The sequence below is a fragment of the Herpailurus yagouaroundi genome, unplaced genomic scaffold (genome assembly GCF_014898765.1).
Source record: "Herpailurus yagouaroundi ecotype Mexico unplaced genomic scaffold, PumYag 166, whole genome shotgun sequence".
In the NCBI taxonomy this organism is placed as follows: Eukaryota; Metazoa; Chordata; class Mammalia; order Carnivora; family Felidae; genus Herpailurus; species Herpailurus yagouaroundi.
In genome coordinates this window covers 8,591,896-8,615,187 of record NW_024412407.1, presented here as the reverse complement: position 1 = coordinate 8,615,187, position 23,292 = coordinate 8,591,896, and the positions used below count along the sequence as shown (strand labels likewise).

Sequence of the window (23,292 nt, the reverse complement as noted above, 5' to 3'; positions counted from 1 at the left end):
GGTATCATTCATAGTGTGCCGCCCCCCCCCCATTGTTTGTTTATTACTGCTTTCTTATGGAATGGTCCTCTTCAAACTTTTTGCTCACTTTTCCTCATCACTATGAATACTTATATATAACCTTTCACCCACTTTTAATTTGAAATCTAAATTTCTTCATTATAACTTAAATAGTTGTAAATAAAATTTTTTGTGTATATTAAATTGACATTTTGAAATAAAAGTTAAAATACTTTTTGTATCCAGTATCATCTTGATACTTACCAACATCCATTTAAAAAAATATATAAACTCTTCATATTGGAAATTTTATATACCCTCTTTCTCCTTGAACTCCTATCAGTACTTCTCAGCTATAAATGTAGACATTGTAGTTTACCTTCTTCAATTTCCTGGTGCTCTATGAAGTTTTAAGTGTTTAAAATTTTATCATTACGAGTTTTAGAAATCAACAGTATGTGAAACAATACATGACAAAGTAGCTATAGGAAGTTCATCTCTTAATGAAGTGGACGAGACTTTTTTCCCTACTTCTCAGTAAAGTGTTAACTCCAGTGTGTCCCAGAAGGAATATTTTTTATTGCTTGAGTGAAACTGGGTTCAACATTAATTCTATCTCTGTTTTTCCTTTTTATAGATTTAATTTGAAAATCTAGTTCACATCAGTAAATAGCTAAGGTTAGAACTTAGTAATTCTTTGACCTTCAGAATTATCCAAAATTATTAAGATTATATTTAATGATCTTCTGACGTGAGTTCTTTGATTTTGTTGAGATCAAAAAAGTAACAACATATGACTCAGAAAAGAATTTGATGCCCAGTCAGTACATTTACTTTTAAGCTTATTGAAAATATATTAAAAAGATATTAATAAGATATGACTAGAAGTTATACTCACTGACTGTTTTGCTTAGATACACCTTATTTAACCTGATACATTCAAGAAGTATTAGCACACCAGTTCTCAAACTTCAGGGTGCATTAGAATCACCTGGTGGGCCTACACACTGATTTCTAGGCTCCATACCCTGAATTTCTGATTCAGGTGTACCTGAGAATTTTAATGTCTAACAAGTTCCCATGAGATGCTGATGCTACAGGTCAGGGAACTATGCTTTGAGGACCACTGGGTTAGGAACTGGATATATTGTTCGAGACCAATATAGTTTTTCGATACGGTGCTTTTATCATGTGCTTTGAGTAGTTTTGTGTTAAAACCTTGGAACTGCAGATTTACCTCATTCAGTTATAGAAAATGTCTGCCACATAACCTAACTAATAGTCTTTATTATCAAAAGGATCTTGCTTAATCAACCTCATTTTCCATTATTTTGATAAAGTCCAACTTTATTTTTCAATCCAAGAAAGTGTGGTTAATAGGTGTTCCCATGACACGCTCCTTACTTTGTAATTCTAACATAGTTAAGCCATGACTTTGTCATCTGAATGAAATAAGATGACGCCACCTTCAGTATTCCTTTAAAAAATTTATCTATGCTTTACTTATACAAGATTCGACCTGAAAAGTAATACCCTTTTACTAGGATAGAGGAGGGAAGGACATTAAACAAAAATTGTCTTCACTCTATATTTGAATTCAGAACACACCAAAGCACCAGAATAGTCAATATCTAATGCCCAACATTGCTCCTAAATATAATATGTAAAGCATAATAAAATATAGACAGAAAGCCCTACCATAATACCTTGGTTAAAAGAAGCTTTGTGGTTTGTAATAATTCTGATTCTCCCTTTGGTGCCCTAGAGGTTTTTGTATCATTCGTCATCATTGTTATCATCATCATCATAGCTAACATTTATATAGTGAAAACTATGTGCCTGGCATTGTTTTAAGTGGCTTCTATCTAAACTCCTCTAATCCTCATAATGACCTATGAGGTCAGTGTTACTTTTCCACATTTCATGGACAGAGAGGTTAATTAACTTGCCCACGGTTACACAGCTAGTGAGTGCTAGAACTCTAGAGCCAGCCACTCTGGCTCCAGAGCCGTGTATTTAACCATAACTTGCATTGCTCTAAAGGATGGATGAGATGTAAGACTTTCTGTTCCAAAATGGGAGAAGGGCAGTTTTAAAAAAGAATATATACAAAAGTTGAGTATCTGGAAATTGATAATTTCAACATCATTTCTAATGTTTCACTCACCTAGTTGTTAATTGATTCAGGAGATTTCAGTCTGAGTAGGGTACGTAGTACAATCATAGTACAACTGATGAAGAAAAAGGAGGAAGATTTCCATATAGGTACAGGCCCTAGAAGGCTATTTTCTGTCACTGTGTCATCAAGTTAGGAGAAGAAAAGATAAGCTGGGCTTGCACCAGGAAAATAGCTTGGGTTCTAATTATTTTGTTCTGTTAAGAAACAGCATGTCACAGTATGATATCTGAAATATGACAGACCTGGATTCAAATTGGGTACTCCTAAAAGAAGGCTTTCCAGCTATACACAGTTCTGCCATTTCTGTCATGTGTTCTTTTGTAAACTTCATCTCTGAGCTTTATTTTTTCATTAGCAAAATGAGGGTAATTAAATTTAGGCCTACAAATAAGATAAAAAGAAACATGTTTTGTAAATGTAAATGGCTTAATACAGAGCAAATGTTCATTAAGTGGCTGATATTAGCTCTTATCCCAGTGAAAGCTTGGGGCTTCATCAAACAAGTCAAGGATTGCTTTAGATCATTCACAGATTTGACTGTGCTCTGGAGCTCCTTTGGTTCTAATAATTTAGAAATACATTTGTTCTGTTTGAGGATCCTGAGTTTTGCTAAAATGTTATTTGAAAAATAGTGGGTACATTTTATAAGTTTAAAAACTATTTGAAGCAGTATAATTTTTAATTTTATAAATAAGTAAGACTCATTTATAACCTATTTGCTAAAATGTTATTTGAAAAATAGTGGGTACATTTTATAAGTTTAAACACTATTTGAAGCAGTATAATTTTTAATTTTATAAATAAAGACTCGTATTTATAACCTATTATCATATGACTAAGTTTATGCTATATTTTTCATGTTTTCGTTAGTTCCTTTATATATAATACAGCAGAAAAGAAAACATTTTTCTACAGATCTACTCAACTTGTTAGAAAATAATAGATTATTTAACATATTCATTGGATTTGAATTGTTTTAAAATATATCATAAGTAAAATCTCAGAAATTGTTATGTGTCTTAAGATGAACAGCTAGTACTCTTTCACACAACCATCTTGCCTCTCCTCGGACAATAGGTATATTTTAAAACTATTATTACAGTAGATTTTTCTTTCTTCAGAAAAATAATCTTAGGAAAATCCTTCTTGAATGTAGAACTTTAAATTAGTTCACCTTTTTGTTCACCTTTTCCCAGATGTGTTATATATGCCACTTAGAGAGTTAATGTTAATCTTTTAGATTCAGAAGTGAAGTTCCGATTTCTGATGCTATCTGCTTCTGTAACTAAACTGATTCTTATTTACTGATGTGTTGAGCTGTGTGACCTTGGGCTAGTTATTTTAATCACTTTGAGTGAGTCTCCATTTCCATATCTATACCCACCGCACAGAAGAATTAAAATAATATATGTAAGGTATTTAACTCAGTGTCTGACCCATGGGAAAAACAGAGTTGATATTGACCATATAATCCATAGCATTATTATTGGAATGATTGCAGGATTTAAAAAAGAGTATTTATATAAAGCATCTAAGACGGTGCCTGGTATAATATGTGCTCCATTATAAGTTTCTTTCTCAAATTTGTATATTTTCATTATGTTTATACACCTTTTTTAAAAGGTATTCATTGTAAATATTGTTTCAGTGTCCATGAACTGAACATGGCATATAGTAACTAAGTAAGTTTCTAAAAATGATGTAGCTAATGTATTTTTTTCTTTAGCTTCCAGAGCAGTTGTAGCACAGCATGTTGCTCCACCTCCAGGAATAGTGGAAATAGATAGTGAGAAGTTTGCTTGTCAGTGGTAAGTGGTTTATTTCTATTAAGGCTTTATCCTTGGGAAGAATAAAGCAAAAGGGTGAAGGAAATGTATTTCAACAGTCATCCAGAATGTTTTATTCTGTATTTCTTTTTAGTCAGAGTAGAATATCATTTATACAAAGAAAGGATAATGTAAAATCATTTCACCTGCATTTTAGAACAGTTTAAAAGAAAAATATTCATCATAATCTTCAGAATTAAAATAGTCTTTGACTAGAATTTCATTAAAGTACACCACTTCTTTTCAGAGTAAAATTTGTGTTAAAATGTTACCCTTTGACTTTGTAGAAAATAAGATTTGTCAGATTATAAAATCTGTTTTTCTTAAATCAGTATTTTATTAAAACTGACCAGGACTGTCTTTAAGAAAATAAAACCAGATTTTGTTGTTAAATGTCCCTTCTTTTTCATCACAAGCAATACTTCTTGTTCACTGATAGTTTTTCTTTTTTGGGAATAGTAAGGGGAAACTAATCAAATGATAGAAGAGCCAGTGAGTTTACATAGGAATAAGCAACTTGAAAATAATATTTTATGGAGAAGACTGAATAGTCCTATGTCAGCCACTTTCTGAAAAAATAAATGGAGACTTGGTTAGATTTCATTTTGTCATGGATAATAGCTTCCACATAGTTTATGAATTTCAACTTAAACTCTTTAGAAGATTAACAGACTGAATGTAAAAGATCACTTTCTGATGATGTGTTACTTTAAAATTTTTCTTTCTTTGATCCCTTTTCTCCCATTCTCGAACATTGTTTGTCCCCCATTCCATGCTCCTGTCATTCTGTGTTCCATATTTTTGGTGCTTTCGTATCTTTGTTCCTGTGGCAGTTTTCTCTAGACTTTTCCACTTTGCTCAAATAAGGTTTATAGTTTTAAATATCTCTAATTTTTTGCTTATTCCTCACCTTCTGTATTTTTACACCTTATACTTGATGAATCTCTTCCAATAATACTTGGAAATGTTTGTCTTCTACGCTGAAACCAAAAAAAGTTTTTTGTATCTAGTCCTTTTGAAAATTCAGTACTCAAAGAATTATGAAAGTTGGAAAAAGTATGTGCCACATCCATTGCACAATGTGTGTATATTAGGCATAAATTTGACCTTATAAATCTCATTTGCATATTTCTGCCAGTTCTAGTGGAGAAGGAGAGAATCATTTTAAAGTTATCATAAGTATTGAGTCCGTTTATATAAACAGCTATACATTGGTCTGTTGTGTATATAGTAAATCCTAGAAAAGAATCCTGTGAAGATAATTTGGCCTCCAATCCTAACTTCTGTATGGATGGAAGTCACTATATGAAAAAGACATACTGAAGTTTGAATTACTTTGTAATGGATTAGGAATAAAAGTCTCTGAAATGGGGAAATGGGAGTGTGCAGCATGGGAGAAGTATCATTGTTTAAGGAGTAGTTGGAAGCTTGGGTAAGTTTTTCTCAAGGAATTTGATCCAAGAAGCAACACAAGTTTAATTTTAGCTCAGTTTTTCCTCCATTTTCCACATCTCCGATGGAAATAGCTCATTATTGGGAATTTGTGTTATATTTTACTTATTGCAAGACAGGAAATTGAGTAGATAGTCGTTGAGTAACACTTGCTTGTTGTAGAGTGAGTATTTGTTGCCAACAGACCAACCCTGTTCTCACTGGGATGTGAGCACAGTTTTTATATTTGTTGTTCATGATTTTTTATACTAAAATAAATATGATTACATGGTTAATCTCTTTCTATTTGGTTTCATCAATCTAAAACCTAACATGCATTTTTTGCTAATAACATGAGAGAAATTTGATTAACAGGCATAAATATTATTTAATAATACATTGCCTTCAGATGGTTTGGCTATATTTAAATATGAACTCTTCTATAATCTACTATGCATAATGCCATTTATTTTTCTCCTTTTTAGGCTAAATGCTCATTTTGAAGTAAATCCAGATTGTTCTGTCTCTCGAGCAGAAATGTATTCTGAGTACCTCTCAACGTGCAGTAAATTAGCTCGTGGTGGAATCCTAACTTCAACTGGATTTTATAAATGTCTTAGGTAGGATGCATAGTTGTTAACTTCAAACAAAGTTCATGTATATCACTTAGAACACCTCTTGCTCTTTAGACAAAATAACTATCCAGTTTTAAATATTTCTACTACTTGAAATATTGGCTAGGTTGTAGTAAGGGTGAAAATTTAAATACAAGGAAATTTTGGAAATCAAACCTGGTGTTTGTATTTGAATATTAGAAGGCTTATCAAAGAAAGAAGAGAGAAACTTTTCTACCTACTTTTATATGTTAGAGACATGACTTTCGCCCTTTGTAGTCTTGAATAATAGTCTATAGCTAATACTCTTGTCATCAGATATCAAAGCTTTTTGATATTTTGCAAAGTTCATAAAATAGACACTGATTGGGGCGCCTGGGTGGCGCAGTCGGTTAAGCGTCCGACTTCAGCCAGGTCACGATCTCGCGGTCCGTGAGTTCGAGCCCCGCATCAGGCTCTGGGCTGATGGCTCAGAGCCTGGAGCCTGTTTCCGATTCTGTGTCTCCCTCTCTCTCTGCTCCTCCCCCGTTCATGCTCTGTCTCTCTCTGTCCCAAAAATAAATAAAAACGTTGAAAAAAAAATAGACACTGATTGCCTAGATGCAGCTTTTTTGTTAATTATATATGCAATAGAATTATTTAAAACCCCCACAGTGTTAATAAATAATGATTTTAAAAATTGGAGAATTGATCTTTTATGTTTTTTCTTTGCTCCCTACCCTTACAGAATCTATAACCATATGAATCATACTGGTTTATAATGAGTAGCAGCAAATGTCCTGCTGCTGTTATGTAAACACTGTTAGAAGTCAGTGTTTTTTGCTCGTGTGCTAGTTAACAAAACTAAGTATGTATGTACTTTACAGAACGGTCTTTCCAAATCATACAGTGAAGAGAGTGGAGGATTCCAGCAGCAACGGGCAGGCACATATTCATGTGGTCGGAGTAAAACGGAGGGCTATACCACTTCCCATTCAGATGTACTATCAGCAGCAACCAGTCTCTACTCCTGTTGTTCGTGTTGATTCTGTTCCTGATGTATCTCCAAGTCCTTCACCTGCAGGTATTAATTTTTGAGTTTTAAGTATTACTGACTTAATAAGTAAAAAAATGAAAAAGGATATTATATAAATTTAAAATGTATAATTTTTCCTTGTTTTTCCAGTAGCATTTTCTTGCTTATTCTATTACTTATTATCATATTCGTGTGATGCAAAGTAGTTAGATGTTAATTTCCTAAAACTATTTTTTTCTTGTATTAAGTAAAATAATGCCTACCTGCAGCTTTCAGTCATTTCATTACAAATTTTGGCTTTTCCCTTCTATTTTTCAGGAATCCCTCATGGACCACAAACTGTAGGAAACCATTTTCAGAGGACTTCTGTTACCAACCAATCTTCAAATTTGACTGCAACACAAATGTCTTTTCCAGTACAAGGTGTTCATACTGTGGCACAGACTGTTTCAAGAATTCCACCAAATCCTACAGTTCATACCCACCAGCAGCAAAATGCTCCAGTGACTGTCATTCAAAATAAAGCTCCAATTCCTTGTGAAGTTGTTAAGGCTACAGTAATTCAGAATTCTCTACCCCAGACAGCAGTTCCTGTTAGTATTGCTGTGGGAGGAGGAGCTGCTCAGAGTTCTGTGGTTCAGAATCATAGTACAGGACCACAACCCGTTACAGTTGTAAATTCCCAGACATTGCTTCATCATCCATCTGTAATTCCACAACAGTCTCCATTACACACAGTGGTACCAGGACAGATACCTTCCGGCACTCCTGTTACAGTAATTCAACAAGCCGTCCCACAGAGTCATATATTTGGCAGAGTACAGAACATACCAGCATGTACTTCTACAGTTTCACAGGGTCAACAGTTAATCACCACATCACCCCAGCCTGTGCAAACTTCATCTCAACAAACATCAGCTGGTAGCCAGCCACAAGACACCGTTATCATAGCACCTTCACAGTACGTAACAACTTCTGCATCCAATATTGTCTCAGCAACGTCCGTACAGAATTTTCAGGTAGCTACAGGACAGATGGTTACCATTGCTGGTGTCCCAAGTCCACAACCCTCAAGAGTAGGGTTTCAGAACATTGCACCAAAACCTCTCCCTTCTCAGCAAGTTTCATCAACAGTGGTACAACAGCCCATTCAACAACCACAGCAGCCAACCCAACAAAGCGTAGTGATTGTAAGCCAGCCGGCTCAACAAGGTCAAACTTATGCACCAGCCATTCACCAAATTGTTCTTGCTAATCCAGCAGCTCTTCCAGCTGGTCAGACAGTTCAGCTAACTGGGCAACCAAACATAACTCCATCTTCCTCACCATCACCTGTCCCAGCTACTAATAACCAAGTCCCAACTGCCATGTCATCTTCTTCCGCCCCTCAGTCACAAGGACCACCTCCTACCGTCAGTCAGATGCTGTCTGTGAAGAGGCAGCAGCAGCAGCAGCAGCATTCACCAGCGCCCTCACCACAACAGGTACAAGTACAGGTTCAGCAGCCACAACAAGTACAGATGCAAGTTCAGCCACAGCAGACAAACGCAGGCGTTGGTCAGCCTGCTTCTGGTGAGTCAAGTCTGATAAAACAGTTGCTGCTTCCAAAGCGTGGTCCTTCAACACCAGGTGGTAAGCTAATTCTCCCAGCTCCACAGATTCCTCCCCCTAATAATGCTAGAGCTCCTAGCCCTCAGGTGGTATACCAGGTGGCCAATAACCAAGCAGCAGGTTTTGGAGTGCAGGGGCAAACTTCTGCTCAGCAGCTATTGGTTGGGCAGCAAAATGTTCAGTTGGTCCAAAGTGCAATGCCACCTGCAGGGGGAGTGCAAACTGTGCCCATCTCGAACTTACAAATATTGCCAGGCCCACTGATCTCAAATAGCCCAGCAACCATTTTCCAAGGGACTTCTGGCAACCAGGTAACCATAACAGTTGTGCCAAATACAAGTTTTGCAACTGCAACTGTGAGTCAGGGAAATGCAACTCAGCTCATTGCTCCAGCAGGAATTACTATGAGTGGGACGCAAGCAGGAGTTGGACTTCAGGTGCAAACGCTTCCAGCCACTCAGACATCTCCAGCTGGACAATCATCCTGTACTACTGCTACTCCCCCGTTCAAAGGTGATAAGATAATTTGCCAAAAGGAGGAGGAAGCAAAAGAAGCAACAGGTTTACATGTTCATGAACGTAAGATTGAAGTCATGGAGAACCCGTCCTGCCGACGAGGAACCACAAACACCAGCAATGGGGATACAAAGGAAAATGAAATGCAGGTGGGAAGTCTTTTAAATGGGAGAAAGTACAGTGACTCAAGTCTACCTCCTTCAAACTCAGGGAAAATTCAAAGTGAGGCTAATCAGTGCTCACTAATCAGTAATGGGCCATCGTTAGAATTAGGTGAGAATGGAACATCCGGAAAACAGAACTCAGAACAAATCGACATGCAGGATATCAAAAGTGATTTGAAAAAACCTCTGGTGAATGGAATCTGTGATTTTGATAAAGGAGATGGTTCTCATTTAAGCAAAAACATTCCAAATCACAAAACTTCCAATCATGTAGGAAATGGCGAGATATCTCCAATGGAACCACAAGGGACTTTAGATGCCACTCAGCAAGATACTGCCAAAGGTGATCAACTAGAAAGAATTTCTAATGGACCTATATTAACTTTGGGTGGTTCACCATCTGTGAGCAGTATACAGGAGGCTCCAAATGTGGCGACACAGCAGTTTAGTGGTACTGATTTGCCTAATGGACCTCTAGCTTCAAGTTTGAATTCAGATGTGCCTCAGCAACGCCCAAGTGTAGTTGTCTCACCACATTCTACAACCTCTGTTATACAGGGGCATCAAGTCGTAGCAGTTCCCCACTCAGGATCAAGAGTGTCCCATTCTCCTGCCCTGTCATCTGACGTTCGGTCTACAAATGGCACAGCAGAATGCAAAACTGTAAAGAGGCCAGCAGAGGATAATGATAGGGAAACAGTCACAGGAATTCCAAATAAAGTAGGAGTTAGAATTGTTACAATCAGTGACCCCAACAATGCTGGCTGCAGTGCAACAATGGTTGCGGTGCCAGCAGGAGCAGATCCAAGCACTGTAGCGAAAGTAGCAATAGAAAGTGCTGTTCAGCAAAAGCAACAGCATCCACCAACATACGTACAGAATGTGGTCCCACAGGTAAGTCGTTCTGCTATCATATTGCTCTTAGAAATTTCTGATTTGTAAATAGGATTTTAGGGAAAAATGCACTGTTGTTCCATGCCTCATCTTGAAAAGGTAATTGTGTCTGCTCACTGATGTACTCAGGTTCTCGTGCTCTTATTTTTTGGTGTTTTTTGGTATTATACAGTTTTCAGTTGTTAACTTTAGCACGTGGTTTGAAGTCTTTTCAATTTTGTTATAGACCCAAATTAGTAATTTTATAGACCCAAGATAGAGGAGTACTTGCTAATCTGACATCTTTTAGAGAATTTTTTAAATGTTTATTTATTGAGCGCGCGCGCGAGAGAGCGCGTGTGCATGTGCACGAGTGGGGGAAAGGCAGAGAGAGGGGAAGAGAGACTCCCAAGCAGGCTCCGCGCTGCCAGTGCAGAGCCCAGTGCAGGTCTGGAACCCACAAATTGTGAGATCATGACCGGACTCAAAATCAAGAGTCGGGTGCTTAACTGAATGAACCACCCAGGTGCTGTTTAGAGACTTTTTACATGTAAGTTAGTCTCCTTTTGGTCTCCTTTGGAAGGGGATGCTAAAACCACTTTAAAAGGAAGTTGCTGTATTTGATTTTGATGTATGTTTTTATGGTTTGTTTCACAGTTCTTTTGTAAAAAAAAAAAAAGATGAATCCATAAGAACTTTATCAAGTGTGTTCTTATTATATTTACATATTGACTTAGTTGCCTTTATTCTTTAAAAAGTGTTATAATTTCAGTTTCTTTCAGCTATTCTGATATTCTTGCTGCTGTGTTTCTTACTCCTTTGCCCTACTATCATGTTTCTGCTATTCCCTCTTTAATATCTCCTATCTGATCTGTACACTTTAGTAAATACAAGTGTTTTCTAGCATCAGTGCTACTGAGTTGAGGGTCATTCTGCCTGTAAAGTTTTTAAGGACAGTCTTGCATGCTGTTTCCACTGAAACTAGGGGTTTACTTCACAGACAGTTGTCTGTCACCTATTTCCTGGATTACTTTTTCTTCACTCTCTTTCCTAAGTACTCCGTAGCCAGACCCTTCTGTGACTCACCAGCTCTGCTAGCAGTCTTCTGACTTGGGTTTCGTCTCTGTGCTTTTGGTGTTTACAGCAGATCTATGGCCATTGTTGGCATTAGTACCAAATTTAGCAGTGGAGGGGTCAGCAGAATAAAAGATGAAAGAACAAAGAATCCCTTGGTTCAGAACACTTCATCCACTGATATGCATCTTTTTTCATGTGGGTGGATAAAACTGGACAGTGCTGTCTGGAGGTATAATGAGATTTGAATTCATATGTCAGTACCACCTTGCTTAGGTTTATCTTTATTGCAAGGTACCTAAATAGGTTGAGTATTCTTTAGTTGTGGTATGTACATGGCAATAATTAATACTGAGTTTTGGTGAAAAATACGAAATCAGTTTTACTCAAACTGCCATGCTACTCTTTGAGTTTTTCATCCATTAAGCACATTAATTTTTTTTTTTAATGGTGCAATGTCTGGCACATAGTATTCAGTAAGTTGGATCTTTATATTTTTCCTACATTTAATAATTAACCAGTTCACCTTGATTATGTTCCTAACTCTGTTTTTTCCTCTCAGATTCCCTTATAATCCTAAATAGTTATAATAGATTAAGCCAAGTGAGAGAAAAACTCCATTATTGTGGAACTATCAACCCTCATTTTTTGTGTCCATAATCTTCCAGTGTGACTATATTCAGTAATGATACTTAAGTAACAAAGAATAAACAACAATACTTTTTAAAACTAGGACCTGTGTTAGGAACTTTGTACTAAAGCATTTCCTCAGTTAATCCTTTATGTAACTCTGTTGGGTAAAAATTGTTATGGATGTTTTAGAAATGAGGCTCCAAGATGCAAAGTAACTTAGGTCACCAGCTAATATGCGGTGGTCCAGGACTGAACACTTGGGTGTGTGTCTGAAATGAAGATTTATACTCTTAACCCATTTATGCACTATTTTAAAAAAGATTTCTTTGTAAAGTTCTAGAAAGTCCTTTGGTACATATTGATTATTTGAACTATTATGTTACCAAATGTGCATGCCATTAAATGATAATTTCAGGACATCTTCTTAACACATTGGATGTATATGCACCTTATCCAAGTCATAAAATTATTACATTTTATTCCTAATCTGAAGAATGTGTTCTTCTATATATTCTCCCAAAGAATGTAGTTTATTTAAAATAGCTACATTCTTTATTTTTAAAATTAGTGTTTGGCTGGCATGTAGAAATTTAAAGCTTTGCAAAGAAAAAGAGATAGCACGCATGGTGTCTATGAGTGAGAATTAACAACCAGGGTTCTCATGTGTAACACTTAGCATGGTGACTGCTATAGAGTTAGGCACTCAATAAAGGTATAAGTGTGTTTTACCTTCACATAAAGTACCTATAAAGCCTAAAAAAGATCAACTGTTCAAGATAGGATCATAAGTTTCCTTTGAAGGGCAGGCTGTTGGGCCTTCTTAAGAGCCTGCTAATAGAAAAAGCCATTTCCATTGTTGCCCAGATTCTTTAAATTTCTTTTATATAGACCTTGGTTTAATACCATTTTATTCACTGCTTGAATTGATACCTTAAAGGGATAGATGAAATAGAGAATTTTAAATGTGATTTTTTCAGCCAAACCTTGTTATTTCCACCATTTCAAGGGGTTTGGGGATGTAAAGGAGGCACCTGGACCCCAAGAAGGGACTTCCAGACTTGCAGAATGTGCAGGGCTGAAAAGACTGCAGGGAAATGTCCCTGCTGAGAATGGCCAACAGGTAATCCTTCCTAAAACCAATGTTATTTCATGTTCCTTTTCTCGATTTTGTTCCTTTTTAATCCCATTAATCAGCTGTATTAATTTCATTACAGAAAAAAAAATAACAACAAAAAAAGAGGATGAAAATAAATGATGTCACCATAGATTTTGTGTTTAAGTAGTATTTAGTTGTGTAGTTTATATAAATACAAAATAAAGCAGATTTCTTTATTTGTAGCTGCTTGTTTTCAGTCTGTTATATTTTCAGGTTAGAGTATAACTACTTCCAAAGGCTCTGCCTCCTTCCACTGTTCATAAATGGGCACCTTATGGAGACCAAAAAAAAAAAAAAAAAAATAGATTGGCATATAAAAAATAAAAAATGAGTAAAAAAATAAAATTAATTATAAATATTTACCTAAAGACTTGCCTTTTTCAGGAACATGTGAAACACATGTTGAACATAACTCTAACTCTTAATCCCATGATCTGAAGACATGCTAAATTCTTGTATATAAAAATAGTTTACTTAAGGATGTACTTACTTAAGGTATTTTATATATGCCTCTCCTCAGTTCCATGTTCTTCACATAGGAATCATTGCTGATATGGTGGGCATAAACTGAATCTTGGTATCTTCCAGATCCCTTCCTTTCTTTGATAAAGAGCTTAAAGTTACTTAACCCATCAGAAGGCAGATCTGTCGCCTCAAGGGGGCAGCATTTAGTCATAGCCAAGATCATTTTAGCAAAAGCCACAGGAATTCTCATTTCAGTATTTTCTTAAGAGTGCTACTGCTTAGATTTTTGGCAGACTAGCACATTGTAAAAACTAAGAAAGGCATTACCACTAAACATAATTTTTTGTTTGCATTTTGATGTGTTTTTATAAGCCAGGCTTGATATGTATTGATTGTCTGTCTAGGTTTATTCTTAGAGTAAAAAAATGTGATAGTTTAAGAGCATAAGAGAATGTTACAGTAGAAAGATTATTAGATATTACTTTGTTCCAAACCCTCATTTTTAAGCGTTGAGGTTAACTTTCCCAAACTCAAAAAGATTTCTCTTCCAAAGATTTCTATTATTGCCTTCCATTCTGTTCTCAAAAGATCTGTACATTTAGACTAAGTATCATCTCTTTTATATCACAGTTAGAGTAAATCTAGTTCTTGTTCCCTAAAGCTGTTTCAGAGTATCTCTCTTTACTTGCCTATGTTTTAGAGGACACTCTTTCAGTTTGTTCCTTCAATTGGATCTTAGGTGTCCTTGTGTCTGGTGTATTCATCATCCTATTTACCTCAATCAATTCCATTTTATAAGTGGCTTTCAAAATCTGTAGCTACAATTGAACACAGTATTTCATTCCTACTTAGTAAAGAATTTATTTTGAGACTAGATTATGAATTCGTATTTTTCTAACACATATTGAAATGTTTAAATTTTAGTCTTATTCTAAGGTTTAGTTAATTTTACATTACAGAATAAATCACAGAATTGTTTTATATCCTTTTTGTAATTTTACTTTTCTGGTCACTCACTGCTGGAGTTGTGGCTTTTCCACTTTGATTTGAAAAAAAAAAACAAAACCCTGATATACAAAAATAGCTCCTCTTGAATAGACTGGATGGTATAGAATATTCCTCAAGAGTGATCATTCCCACAATATGACTTTGAAACCTACATTTGCATTTGCACTTGAGTTAGAGTTATGGCTTATGGTCTAGCAGTTCATGATAAATAGTAAGAAAAGGTAAACTACTGCATCCTAAAAGAAATCTATTTTGCACTCTCATGCAAAAGACCTAATTCTTAAAAGATAATTTAAATGTTACTTTAAAAATTTTGCAGCATAATACAACCTGTTTGAAAATTAGCTTTGTCGAAAGAAATGTATAATTTTTTTAATACAAGAGGAAACCTAAAAATATTACCTCTGTGGTCAAAGAAAACATGACTTTTAGAATTTCTCATTTGGTATATTCTGTAAGTATTTTAATTCTTTTTGTTTCACTGATGTATATTTTGATCTATTTAATTCTTCTTGTCATTTGTTTACTTTTTATTGTACACATTTTTCAAACATACACAAAAGCCAATAAATCATCATGTATCTGTTACCTAGCTTAAAATATTATCATTTTGCCTTTTTAGTTTCATCTGTTCTTCACCACTATCATTTTTTTTATTGGAGTACTTAAAAAATTTTTTTAACATTTATTCATTTTTGAGAGACAGAGATAGAGCATGAGCAGGAGAGGGGCAGACAGAGAGGGAAACAGAATCTGAAGCAGGCTCCAGGCTCTGAGCTGTCAGCACAGAGCCCGATGTGGGGCTTGAACCCACAAACCATGAGATCATGACCTGAACTGAAGTTGCTTAACTGACTGAGCCACCCAGGTGCCCCTGTTGGAGTACTTTAAAACAAATATCAAACATTATTTCTTTTTGCCAATAAATAATTCAGAGTCTATTTCTTTAATTGTTAAAGTACTTTTAACTATTTAGATATATATACAATACCAAATCACATCTAACAAAAATAGTAATGTTTTAATATTATCTGATACCCAGTTCATGGTCAGTGTTCTCTAGTTGTCTTTAAAAAATAATGTGGTGGGTTTTTTGTTTGTTTTTTAAACAACTTGTTCGAATCAGGGTCCACAAATTTTTCACACCTTGCAATTGGTTAATGTATCTTTATTCATTTTTAATTTAACAGCTTAGGTTAATTTGAGAGCATTCTTTCCATGTCCCTCATTAACATTTGGGGTTAAAATACCCTGTGATTCCTTAAATTTTCTATGTGACACCAAATAAGAGTTCCATAATAGAAAAAAATAGGATAAAGATTTGTTAGCACTTATAAAAGTAAAAATAAAATTTTCTATGTGACACCAAATAAGAGTTCCATAATAGAAAAAAATAGGATAAAGATTTGTTAGCACTTATAAAAGTAAAAATAAGCTTAATCTACAAATATATGACAAGCTAGTCAATAAGATACCTAATTTAAATGGTGAAAGTATAGAGAACCAGAAGGTTAATCCTGAGGAAAATTTCCTGAGGAAATTTGATGCCTCTGGCAAATTTACCCTTAAAGTAAAATTCTGGGATATGTGTAACTTGTTACTCTTTTAATATTTGTATTTGGCTGAAACTGGTCCTCTTGATTACTCCCCTTTATTAGAATTTCTTGTATTTTTAATGTAATGTAATATTTTTATTTCAGGGAATCAATTTGCATAATTCTTTTGATAAATAAACTAATTCTATTGTTCCATTCCTTTGTCTCTGACCCTCTTCCCCCACCCCACCCCCATCTGCTTTCTCATCATCAGTTTTTATGGCTTAAAGAATTCATAGGTGAGGGGTGCCTGGGTGGCTCAGTCGGTTAAGCGTCTGACTTTGCCTCAGGTAATGATTTCACGGTTCAGGTTGATGGGTTCAGGCCCCACGTCAGGCTCTGTGCTGACAGCTCAGAGCCTGGAGCCTGCTTGGGATTCTGTGCCTCCCTGTCAATGCCCCTCCCCCACTCACACTCTGTCTCTCTGTCTCTCTCTCTGTCTCTCTCTCTCTCTCTCTCTCTCTCAAAAATGAATGAACATTTAAAAAAATTAAAAAAAAAATTCACTTGTGAGGGCACCTTGGTGGCTCAGTTGGTTAAGCATCCACTCTTGATTTCAGTTCAGGTCATGATCTCACAAGTCATGGGATCCGGCTCAGCACTGGGCTCTGTGCCAAACATGGAACCTGCCTGGGATTCTCTATCTCCCTCTTTCTCTGCCCCTGCTTGTGCTTGTGCTCTCTCCCTCAAAATAAATAAATAAACATTTTTTTTAAAGTGATTTAAAAAAATAGAATTCACAGGTGAATGATTGTCAGATCCATGTTTCCAGCATTAACTTTTGTAGTTGTTCCCAAAGCAAACTCATCATCTTTCCTCCAAAATACGACTTCCCTCTTGGATTTCTCTATTTGGACTTCTAGTATAATAATAATAGTAACTGTTGCCGTTTATTGAGACTCTAGAGTTAGGCACTTCATCTGTCATTTCTCTAGTCTTCCCACCATTCCTAAAGTTGGATTTCATTACTTAACAGTTCGGATCAGAGAGGTTAAATAGGTTGCCCAGGGTCACATAACTAGTTCAAAAGGCAAATTTAAAGTTTGAGTACGGATCTGTCAGACTAGAAAGTTCACATCCTATCCATGACACCTGTTTTTCATGCATGTATATGCATGTATATTTTCTCCCTAACTGTATTATAAAATCTTAATGGTGGGACCCAACTATAGAAACAACTTTAATTATATCCCAAAGGTAGATTTTTTTTCCCTTAGAGCTTGGAACTCCAAAGTTCCTAACTTCACATTTCTTTCTTTTTTTCAAATTGTTTTTAAGTTTATTTTGAGAGAGAGCACAAGTGGGGAAAAGGGCAGAGAGAGAGAATCCTAAGCAGGCTTTGCAGCATGGAGCCTGACACAAGGGTCAGTCCCACAAACCATGAGGCCAAGACCTGAGCTGAAATCAAGAGTCAGACACTTAACTGACTCAGCCTCCCGGGTGCCCCAAGATTTTATTTTTTTCAAGTAATCTCTACATCCAACATGAGACTTGAACTCACAACCCTGAGCTCAAGAGTCACTTGCTCTACCAACTGAGCCAGCTAGGTGCCCCAGGACCTTTTTTAAGTTTATTTTTGAAAGACAAAGAGCTAGTGGGAGAGAGGCAGAAGAGAGAGAGAGAGAGTGCGTGCGTGCGCACCTGTGCTCCTATGCACCAAAGCGGGGGAGGGGCAGAGAGAAAGAATCCCAAGAGACCCTATGCTGTCAGTGCAGAGACCAGCCCCAGCTCAAACCAGTGAACCGTGAGATCATGACCTGAGCTGACTGAAGAGTTGAACACTTAACCAACTGAGCCACCCAGGCACCCCATGATGTCACATTTCTTTTTTTTTTTTTTTTTTTAAGTATTTATTTTGAGAGAGAGAGAAAGAGAGCACGAGCAGGGGAGCAGCAGAGAGAGGGGGAAGGAGAGAATCCCAAGCAGGCTACTTGTTGTCAGTGCAGAGCCAGACATGGATCTTAAACCCACAAATTGTGAGATCATGACCTAAGCCAAAATCAAGACTCAGATGTTGGGTCACATGGGTGACTCAGTTGGTTAAGTTTCGGACTCGGTTTCAGCTCAGGTCATGCTCTCACCATTCATGAGTTCGAGCCCCGCAATGGGCTCTGTGCTGATGGCTCACAGTCTGCTTGGGATCGTCTCTCTCTCCCTCTCTCTCTGCCCCTCCCTTGCTTGCACTCTATTTCTCTCTCTCTCTCTCAACATAAATAAAATAAACATTAAAAAAAAAAAAAAAGGAGTCGGATGCTTAACCAACTGAGCCACGCAGGTGCCCTGACTTCACATTTCTAAGAGACATGTTTTTTTTTTTCAGCATTTCAGTCTCCCTTTTTTTTATGCTGTAGCTTTTTATGTGTTTCATCTTTTTTCTAATTATTATGAATCTTAATCTGACGTTTTCAGCTATTTTTAACTTCGGTTTGCCCAAGTATTTCTAATATCACCATATAAGTGAATAGTGTACTTAATATCTTCCCAAAGTTTAAATTTATTGCCTTCAAACAATGCTTTGAAATGGTGTGCTGCCATTTCTATATGAGAAATTCAATATTATTTTTTCCTTTGTGAGGATTAATAAATCTGAATTAAGGTTCAAAGAAAACATATTGCCTCAAATTGTTTTAAGATATATTGTAATTATTTACCTATGTATCTTTTATAGAGAAAGGGATGTGGTATAGAAGAAGAAAACATAGCTTATATTTAAAGAGTTATGTCTGTAATTAGAATCTTTTTACTTGTATTGTCCATCAAAAGCTCTAACTGGACAACATAAAAGACTAAAGTTGTTAAAACAGCTAACTATAAAATAATATTTACAACATTCTACTTATGGTTACTTCATTTTTAACATCAGAAATTTTCTTTTCTTTTTGCTATGTGTTGTTTGCTTTTTGTTGTATTGATTAAAAAATCTAAATGGAAATGTATGCCAAAAAATAATAGTTTGCAATTGATTTGTTCTTGTAAAGAATGTACGTAAGTAAATCAAATGGGTGCATTTATAGTAGCTTTATTTATTTTAATTTATAATTGTGTTTCTGCCTAATTTTATTAATATAAAATTCTTAATTCAAAATAATGTATATCCTGTAACAACAACAATATGATCTTGCCTTTGTGGTTCATAGGAAATAAAAGAATCTTACTTCCTAATTATTTTCATAAGCATAGTTATCTTTTTAAAGAATTTAAAAAAAATAATTATGAAAACTACAAATGTAAATTTTATTTTAGAAGTTATAACTATCGATATAATCATACAGTCATCATTATAATCCTCATTTTAAGCCTGTGGTATAAAATGTGAATGTTTCTCCGTGTCATCTCACAAACCGTGCGGTTGTGTTTTTCACAGAACACTCCTATGACGCCTTCACCAGCTGCGCAGGTGCAGAACCAGCCCAGCACTTCTCAGCCTTCTCCGTTCAGTGCATCTAGTCAACAAGGGGATCCAGTGAGAAAACCTGGACACAACTTCATGTGTCTGTGGCAGTCTTGTAAAAAGTAAATGGCAATTTTATTTGATATACATAAATGCTCTTTGTTCTGGAATGCTTTTATATTTATATTTCTGTCATTTCATTTCATGAAAATTTTCTTTTGAAGCCGCTGAAGTGTTTTAGCAAAAATATTTTCTGTTAAGAGGGATGTTTATGGAGATGTAGTAGCACCTAAACTAAGAAATTTATATAAATTACAGGTAGAGCATCATTGCCTAATGGTAGGTTATTGGGGAATGTGTTTTGATACTAGTTTTTAAAAAACAAAATCAGCTAAGCGTTGATTTCTTATTTGGCTATGAAAAGAGGTTTCTTTAACGTGACTTAAAGGTGATGGTGGCTGTAGAATTTCTTTATTATAGCAACTTAAAGGTAATAATTGGTTAGGAAGAGTGACTTGTCTTAAATTTGAGTTTGGGTTGGACACTTCAATGAAAATTATTTTTAAAACCATATCTCACAATTTAATAACTAAGATCAACAATGAGTAGGACTGAACTTCTCAAGACAGGGCTTTCTTCCACTTGAAGAAATACTTAAGAATAATGGTTAAAATAAAATCATTCTTTTAACAGTGCTCAGCTAAGACCCTTTGCTTTGTCACTTTTTTAGAGGTCTAGGACTAAGGCACTTGTTTTAATAGACATAATATTTTTTTCATGTTTTAGATATCAAAGATTCCATTTCACTTTTTCTAACTACTGATAGAAATTACCACATTATTTTTAAAATTATATTTGCTATTCATAATTTTTATGATATACTACAGACATTGTACTTTGCTGTAAACTTCATATACGTATTTGATACGGGATTATAGCTATCACTGTAGCATATGGATTATTAATAGCATGCACAATTTCTTTGGACAGTGTTTATCAAACTTTAAATCTCAACCCAGTAGTAGTGTCATGAAATCATTTTGGCAGGTGTCTACTGGTAGGTTTTTGATTGATTGTTTTTCCAATGAAAAGAAAATTAGATGTATCAGATTCCATCATGTCGGTAAAGGTAATTATTGTATTTAATATAGGCATGTGTGTGCTAGATTATAGTGTAAAATCTGTTTGTCAAAATGTTGCTTAAAAGTCAGTGCTTTAGTTTGTCTCTGATTATTTCTTTGATTAATTTAAGTTGACCATCTTGTTTTATGTTGTAAGTTAATTTGAAACTTTCTTCACCACTGTCAGTTGTATTCTTTACTTTTTTTTAGATTTCGTTTTTGTCTTAACAGGCAAATGGTAGCTGATAGAGTACGTAGTCAGCTAATCCTGTTTGTTGACTAAAAAGTTTGAGAATAGCTGTTTCTGATGAAGCACTTACAGTATTTCAAAAAGAAAAAGTGCTGAAAAGGTTATTGAACCTAAATGCATAGCACAATTTCCCATCTGCTAGTAGGATCAGTGTTACAAAATTTGATATGTGCCTCCTCTTTGGAAGTCTTTTTTGAATAAGACTCAACAAGGCTTCTCAGAGCTAGTCATTTGTTAAAGCCATTTTTAGATGCTACAATCCTGATTCCATTTGATTCTGCAAATATTTATTGAGTACCCTGTAGGAGAGTGTATGTGCTAGGAGTTAGAAATAAAAAAGATTATTCTCAGCCTTTAAAGAAGCACATCCAAAAAACAGATTTATAGTATAAAGATGTAAAGAGCTGTAAAAAGATGGTTTCATAGTGTTACTGCATAGTAAACAGTTCATGTAATGCTGGGATGGTTAATGAAAGTTTCACTACAGACATTACTTTTGAATTGGGTCTTGAAGAATGTGTAGGAGTTTGTATGCCCAAGGACCTGTGAGAAGCTTAGGATAGCAAAGGCATTAGGGCACGAAGACAGTAATGACATTTATTATTCAGATTTAGGGTTTTTGTTGTTGTTTTTTTAATCTTTTCTTTAGTTTTCTTTCTTTTTTGTTTTTCCAATTTTTTATATAAATTCTAGTTAGTTAACATACAGTGCAGTATTGGTTTCCAGAGTAGAATTCAGTGATTGATCACTTATATACAACACCCAGGGCTCATCATAACAGGTCTCTCCTTAGTACCCATCACCCATCTAGCCTATCTCCCACCCACATCCCTCCATCAACCCTCAGTTTATTCTCTGTTAAGAGTCTCTTATGGTTTTTTTTGTTTCTCCTCTTCTTTTTCCCCCTTCCCATATGTTCATCTGTTTTGTTTCTTAAAATCTATGTATGAGTGAAATCATATGGGATTTGCCTTATTTTGCTTTGTATATAATACATTCTAGTTCCACCCACATCATTGCAGATAGCAAGATTTCATTCTTTTTGATGGTTTAGTAATATTTCATTGTATGTATATACCACTTCTTCTTTAGCCATTCATCAGTCAATGGACATTTGAGCTCTCTCCATAGTTTGACTATTGTTGATAATATTGCTGTAAACATTGAGGTGCGTGTACCGCTTTGAATCTGTATTTTTGTAACCTTTGGATAAATACCTAGTAGTACAGTTGCTGGATCATTTGGTAGTTCTATTTTTTTTACACTTTTTTAATGTTTATTTTTTTATGAGAGAGAGAGAGAGAGAGAGAGGTAGCAGAGGAGGGCCAGAGAGAGAGAGGGACAGAGGATCTGAAGCAGGCTCGCACTGACAGCGGAGAGCCTGATGCAGGGCTCAAGCTCACAAACCATGAGATCATGATCTGAGCCAAAGTTGGACAATTAACCGACTGAGCCACCCAAGTGCCCGTATTTTTAATTTTTTTAGGAACCTCCATGCTATTCTTCAGAGTGACTGCGCCAGTTTTCATTCTCCCCACAGTGCAAGAGGGTTCCCCTTTCTCTGCCTCTACCAATTTCTGTTGTTTTTTGTGTTCTTTATTTTAACCACTCTGACAGGTGTGAGGTGATATCTCATTGTGGTTTTGATTTGTATCTTCCTGATGATGAGTGATGTTGAGTATCTTTTCATGTGTCTGTTGGTCATCTAGATAGATGTCTTCTTTGAAAAAGTGTCTATTCATGTCTTCTGCCCATTTCTTCACTGGATTATTTGTTTTTTGGGTGTTGAGTTTGATAAGTTTTGTATAGATTTTGGAGACTAACCCTTTATCTGATATGTCATTTGCAAATATCTTTTCCCATTCCATAGTCTGCCTTTTAGTTTTGTTGATTATTTCCTTTGCTGTACAGAAGCTTTTCATTTTGAAGAAGTCCCAGTAGTTTATTTTTGCTTTTGTTTCCTTTCCTTCTGGCGACGTGCTCAGTAAGAAGTTGCTATGGCCAGGGTCAAAGAGATTGCTGCCTATGTTCCCCTGTACGATTTTGATGGTTTCCTGTCTCACATTTAGGTCTTTCACCCATTTGAATTTATTTTTATATACGGTGTAAGAAAGTGGTCCAATTTGGGGCGCCTGGGTGGCTCAGTCGGTTAAGCATCCAACTTCGGCTCAGGTCATGATCTCGCGATCCGTGAGTTCGAGCCCCACCTCGGGCTCTGTGCTGACAGCTCAGAGCCTGGAGCCTGTTTCAGATTCTGTGTCTCCCTCTCTCTCTGACCCTCCCCCTGTTCATGCTCTGTCTCTCTCTGTCTCAAAAATAAATAAACGTTAAAAAAATTTTTTTTAATAAAAAAAAAAAAGTCCAGTTTTA

General features: G+C 35.7%; 1 protein-coding gene across 1 annotated transcript in view; it reads left to right on the top strand.

Moving 5' to 3' along the window:
* Window positions 1-23,292, top strand: part of ARID2 (AT-rich interaction domain 2) — a 169,453-nt gene that overhangs the window by 111,100 nt on the left and 35,061 nt on the right. The window contains exons 11-16 of the mRNA XM_040489031.1: window positions 3,906-3,987; window positions 5,922-6,056; window positions 6,917-7,113; window positions 7,384-10,250; window positions 12,943-13,056; window positions 19,525-19,673. Of these exons, the coding sequence (XP_040344965.1) occupies window positions 3,906-3,987; window positions 5,922-6,056; window positions 6,917-7,113; window positions 7,384-10,250; window positions 12,943-13,056; window positions 19,525-19,673 (3,544 nt within the window). The remainder of the gene's footprint in view (window positions 1-3,905; window positions 3,988-5,921; window positions 6,057-6,916; window positions 7,114-7,383; window positions 10,251-12,942; window positions 13,057-19,524; window positions 19,674-23,292) is intronic.